The sequence below is a fragment of the Scleropages formosus genome, chromosome 10 (assembly GCF_900964775.1).
Source record: "Scleropages formosus chromosome 10, fSclFor1.1, whole genome shotgun sequence".
NCBI classification, from domain to species: domain Eukaryota; kingdom Metazoa; phylum Chordata; class Actinopteri; order Osteoglossiformes; family Osteoglossidae; genus Scleropages; species Scleropages formosus.
Genome location: NC_041815.1, coordinates 6,656,151 through 6,662,150, shown reverse-complemented (window position 1 = coordinate 6,662,150; position 6,000 = coordinate 6,656,151). Strand labels below are relative to the sequence as shown.

The window sequence follows — 6,000 nt, the reverse complement described above, 5'->3', positions numbered from 1 at the left end:
AGGTCCTTGTAGTTACAGAAATAGAAATAGAATAGAAATGTTAAGGAAAATAGACTGGAAAACACATCTTGAGTAAAACTCAACCCACATAAGGGGTGGTTTTCCTTAAAAAATTATTAAGGAAGAGACAGTTCCTTCAGAATATAAAAAACGTAACTAAAGCGTAAAAGAAAAAAGTCAACATTTCAAATAAAGATGTTATATAATCTAAATGGGCTGTGTATGTGGCAGTTGTCATTCTTGTATGCCTACTTGCTAAGAAAACTATTGCTGTTCTTGGAACAAATGTACTAATTTGTCATACATTACCAGCTAAAGGTCAGCCCATATGTTGACAGAAACCCTGCAAAGGCTGTACACAGAACGTTACTCCTGAAATAAACGTACTTGTATGCTTGCTGGATATTGATTCGTTTAGGTGACAAAAAAATATAAAAAACAAAATTAAAAAAAAAAAAAAACAAATACAGCATTGAAGCCAGAGCAAGTCATTTTAAATGATTGCTTTAGGCTTCAGAAGAGCAAAACTACAATTTTTTTTTTTTTTTTCTGTTCTAGGAATGTATAACCACACTTATACAGCTGCACTGACTTCACTTCTCAGTGAAAAGTGTTCCATGGAATATATGCAGCACATCCAGTTCCCAGACTATAGCGTGTAAATATTTCCTTTGTATCCAGACTTCCTCCTCCAAAGTCAATGAGTTCAATACGACTCAAAGGTTTTGCCTCTTGATGCCTGTCATTTAGGCAGTGTTAGAAAGGAAAAAGACCCTCCTTAGTGAATAGTGGCCGTAATCTGCTGACCTCCTAAATAAAGCAGTACACAATGCATGACTATCAAAGAAGAGAACTGTTTGTACTGTAGAGCATCTGTAGAGCTTGCACTTCTTTTTAATTACATCTCTTAATTACAGGCTGGCTGTTACCTTGGCAACCTTTTGTTTGCATTGCATGCCTAACCATTTGTATAAGGCTGATGAAATTCAGTAGCACAGTCATGTGATCACTGAGTTTCTTTTTCTCTCTCCATCCGTGCCATACCCAGAAAGCAATATGTACCTGTTAATGAGTTGGGCCATCTTGTACTGTGTGACTTTGCGCAAAGCAAACGGATGCTGTCAATGGCTGTTAGGAAGTAGCACTTGCTATGGCTTTAAACTCAGCATTTTGCTATGGCTTAAGAGTCACATTGGTTAAGTCCCTCTCGTGTGTCCATCTCCACAGTAACAGTATGAAGTCACTCTGGCAGCATGAGGAACATGCACATGAGGCGGGAGCACTGTGTCACGGTCTTGAATTTTGCCCCAAGTGGCCAGTAAGATTCGGGCCCTCTGTCAGGACTTGATGCCCTTCACGGACTCAGCAGACTGTCGGACATCCGTCCACTCCTGCATGGTGTTCTGGAGGGCCTGGGTCTTCTCTTTGTCCACCTGGACATAATCCACCTTCTCGTCCGATGTCACAGAAGATGTAGAAGGCTGTGGGCATGATATAAAACACAGCTTTAGCAATACAGATGGGGAAGTGGTAGAGAGGTTAAAGATTTGGACATGTAGCCTTGTGTGCTGTCCACCTCACATGTCCCTACACCCTGGAATTAATTTTTATAAAACACTCTTCACACCAAAGTGACACAGAGAAGTGAAAAAATGTACATATACAGTGACACATAAGTGACAACAAAGGAAACGAAATGAAAACAAAGAATTGAGTTAAGTACTGTTATGAAAAACAGCATTTGGCAACTGAGGAAAAAAAAAAAAAACTCCCAGGTCAAGGAACTGGAAGAAAATACAAACCGCTGGGAGTCCAAGTAGCAGTGGCTTCCCACCACTCCTATGCATTAAATCGTATTATAATGAGGGCACCTGGTAGCAAATTAATTAGAGCTGCTGCCTTTGGACCCAAAAGGTCACAGGTTCAAGTTCCACCTCCTGCGGAAGTATCCTTGAGCAAGGTACTTACCTTAAATTACTCCAGTAAAATTACCCAGCTGTAGAAATGGGTAAATAATTATAAGTAGCTTAACATTGCAAGTTGTTTTGGAGAAAAGTGTCAGCTAAATGACCAAATATAAATTTAATGGTTCTATGCGGGGTACTTCAACCACAAAGTTCAGTTTGGTTTAACTATGCAGACGTGATGTTAGCGTGGAGAGAAGACATAATCCAGTTGTTTCAGGCAATCCGATCAGAGATGTTGATCCCAGCTTCTCCATTGTCCACCGCTGCACAACCACACAGCCTAACACTTTCTTGCATTATAGGGCCAGGGGTGTGGAGAGAAGGGGTTCAGCTTACCTTCCTATGGGGGCTAGGGGAACTGGGCTGGAAATCCAGGGCCAGGTAGTCCACATTGCCACTCTTCCTGGGGGCCGGGCTGCTGGTGCCACTCACAGCTGGTGAGGTAGATGCTGGGTTTTGCTAAAATACAGACGAACAGGCCAGGAAACATTAGTTCTGATGCATTCAGATATGAAGGGCATGTATTAAAGTGATAAGTAAAATAAAACTAAAACGTTCAGTTGCAATTAACTTCTCATTCACTTTTCTTTAGTTATCGATTAACTGCTTGTTCAGCGCAGGGTTGCAGTAGTTACGAGCCAGTCTATGGGGCATAGAGCAAGAGGTGGGTACACACTGGACAGGTTGCAAGCCTATCATGGAATAATCACACACGCGCACACACACACACACACACACACACACACACACACACAGAAGCATGTATCTGAACTGCTCTAATCTACTCATACACAGGGAGGACATACAAACCCTACATATTGTCACGCCCCCCACGGCGGCGCAACAGGGAACACCTGCCACGACTCGTTAAATGCAGGTATAAGAAGGGAATGCGAAACACAGCACTGTGCGGAACCTTGTTCAGCCTTATTGATCACTCGTGCTCCTTGTCTTGCTCCTCGATCCTCGCTCCTCGCCCTGCTCCCCGCTTCTCATCCTCGCCCTGCTCCTCGTCTCCGACTCACTGGTTTGCCTGATCACTTGCCTGTTTCTTGGATTACGGTTTTTGGATTTACCCCTTTGGATTCTGTTTGCACATCGGTTACCCTTTGCCAGTTTTTTTGACAATGTTTACCGAACCGCCCCATGACCAAGCTTCCTGTGCTCCGCACTTGGGTCCGACGCAACCGCGCCGGGGGAACATCATGACACATATATCGAACTGGGATTGAATGCAAATCTGAATGCATAACCCAGGAGCTGTGAGGTACCAGTGCTACCCGCTCTGCCACTGTACCACCCTCTTACTTTTCAGGCACATTAATGACTTGAATACTGTGGCATATTGCGTATTCAAAAAAAAATCTAAATGGTTCTTTGATTTGCCTGGTGAGAGTCAAATGGCTAAATGAAAACGGAACAAGAGCTCCGGGACTAAGGCCTTCATAGATTTAATTGGTATGTCATGGCTAATGAATGAGAGCGGGCTCACCATCGCCACATAGTTTTCCTCACTGTCTGCGGAGTCTGTGCTGGTGATGCTCTGCGTGGAGGCGGGCCGGCAGTGCTGGAGGGAGACCGAGTTCATGATGGGCCTGTAAGAAACCAGGACAGTGTGATTCTTTCCTGCTCCTCCAGTGGAATAACCCTTGGGGTTGAACACGATTGATGGGCTTCAAAGATACATACACAGGCCTGGTCCATGACATAGTGACGGGACTCTTAAATGGCAGCTCGTCGATGATGCCATTGTTTCTCAGATCCAGGGGCACTGGGTTTGCTGAAAACAAAAAATGTAACAAATTCACGTGACATAAGTAAAATATTTAAAAAAAAATAAATAAATAAACAATAGCATTCAGTGTTGAGAAGGTGAAATACTGGAGGTAGAAGTGAAGGGAAAGATTTAAAATTAATACAGTTTCTTAAATGGCTACTGACTGGGACTAACAGCGAGACGCACCTTTCCGGTCAGGTTTGAGGTTGCGGTTGATGGGGGGAGGGATGACGTCGCTCAAGCGCCCAGGCCGTTGACAAGGGGAGGTCGAGCTGGCTTTCCGGGTTGGCAGCGTTGCAGAGAAGCCGGGGAAGTTGAAGTGCTGTGGCCCGGGGCTCATGGGGATGTAGACGTTCTGCGGACTGTCCGCTAGGGCAGAGTTGGAAGGCGGCGAGGTGGAGCCAGGGTTCATGGGCACATAGTTGTCTTCAGAGTCGCTGCTCTCAGAGCGGGTTAGAGGGGTCTTCTTTCTCTGTGGCAAAGTATTTCACTTATATTCAGAGCATTTATTCACCTTCAACCAAAGCTGCTGACATTGGTCATAAATCTATAGTTCAACTCTTGAACATACGGAGATTCATTGGCTCTGTGGAGGCTGACGTACCTTGTACAAGCATTCAAAAACATTCCTGTTCCTGGAATTTAAAGTTATTTAACAATGTAACTGTTCTCATTATCACCTATAAACCCTAATCTAGTTATCAAGTAATATACAAGATAATTACAGGGTGTGGATAGAATATCCCCAAAGAATTAAAAAAAATTTAACTGAGCTGTAGGGTGCAGTGGGAACACATGGCTTTCCTAAGAGCTTTGGTTATTCATGGAATGGTGTCATTCAAGTGCTGAGCTGTGTAAAGTCACTCCAGGACATCTGAAAAAGGTTAAATATTCTCGAGCTACAGATGGGAAGACGGTGGAGGGCCTTTGATTTCATCTAGGTGTTTATAAGACCAATCCTTTATATGAGTTACCATTTCAGAAAAAAGGGAAATAACCATGACCATGAAGAGCAAGCATCAAAGCAATGATTTCCACAAAATGGAAGACCAACGACAGCATTCCTTGGGATTCTCAAAAATAATCCTGTCTGGACAGAGTGCAAAAAGCAATATAGTGCAGAATGAGTAAAAGATGAGTGAGCAGATTGCATTACAACTCAGTAGTGTGCTCATTACTCTGGATTATGCATTTTTCAGCAGTGGCCATTGATACCAGCAGTGTCATGACTTTCAGAATTTTCCCCCTTTCTAAATAATAATCTTGCTGATATTGGAACTGTAGCTATCTTCAGTTTTTGTAAAGACTCTTTGGTCAAACTCCATTAGCTTATTTTACTTTAGAAACTCCGATACTAATTCGAAAGTCCGTTTGTCTTGGGGAGCCCAATTGTAAATCCTCGTTTGTAGATGACAGAGGAGTAGTGGTATTCACGTTAATATGACTTTTTTGACTACCTTGATTTATGAAAATTTTTGAGTCCTTTTTTCGTGTGCTGTGTCTGATGTTTTGTCCACTCCACGTAGTCATGACAACACTTTAACTTGAATGCGGCTGTGCAAGTAGTGGTACAAATCTAGCAAGACATGAAGATGAAGATTCACCATGTACGAGTTGAAGCCTTCATTCACAAAGTCCACTGACTGCCCAGAATTATTCAAGTAGAACTGTCGTTGGGGGTCATTATTCTCGAATGAGGATCCTAAAAGAAGCAAAGTAAACACAAAATATAACAAAACAAGGTGAACAACACTTAGGGTCATGATTGTAAAAACACACAAAGGACAAATCAGGGCAGCAATGCTTTGAGTGTTTTATGTGGCTGTTATTTTATATTTAAATGAATGCTTTAATGCCTTTATTGCTGTTCTTTACAAATCAAGGTGTTTATCAACAAATTAATATCGGGGACGTAAAGTACATATTTCAAAAAGTGCCACCGGACAGACCCCCTGAGGATTTGGAAGCATTATGCCACACACCACATTCTGCATAATGCAGCATGAGTGTGAGTCCACACTAATCTGCCTACAACCAAATCATCTTCCTGGGCACTGACTTTTAAACTGCTCTGGATGAAAGTGCCCACTGGGTAAATAAATTTAAATATAAAATGTATTGTGTGCTTGGCCTGACTCAGCAGCGCCTGGGGGCTGAAAGCAGGCCACTCAGGCTCTTTTACTGCTCAGCAGGCAGGAACGAGCCAGTCTGCACCTCAGCAAATGGCTCCAATTTCATTAACCTGCCAGCGTGGCA

General features: G+C 42.9%; 1 protein-coding gene across 2 annotated transcripts in view; it reads right to left on the bottom strand.

The window, feature by feature from the left end:
• Positions 1-539: 539 nt before the first annotated feature.
• gab2 (GRB2-associated binding protein 2) overlaps positions 540-6,000 on the bottom strand; it is a 47,390-nt gene continuing 41,929 nt past the window's right edge. For both annotated transcript variants that reach the window (XM_018763594.2, XM_018763602.2), the window contains exons 5-10: positions 5,349-5,446; positions 3,931-4,216; positions 3,657-3,747; positions 3,460-3,562; positions 2,304-2,426; positions 540-1,481 (exon numbers count right to left, since the gene is read on the bottom strand). In XM_018763594.2, coding sequence (XP_018619110.1) covers positions 1,338-1,481; positions 2,304-2,426; positions 3,460-3,562; positions 3,657-3,747; positions 3,931-4,216; positions 5,349-5,446 — 845 coding nt within the window. In that variant the 3' untranslated portion in view covers positions 540-1,337. The remainder of the gene's footprint in view (positions 1,482-2,303; positions 2,427-3,459; positions 3,563-3,656; positions 3,748-3,930; positions 4,217-5,348; positions 5,447-6,000) is intronic.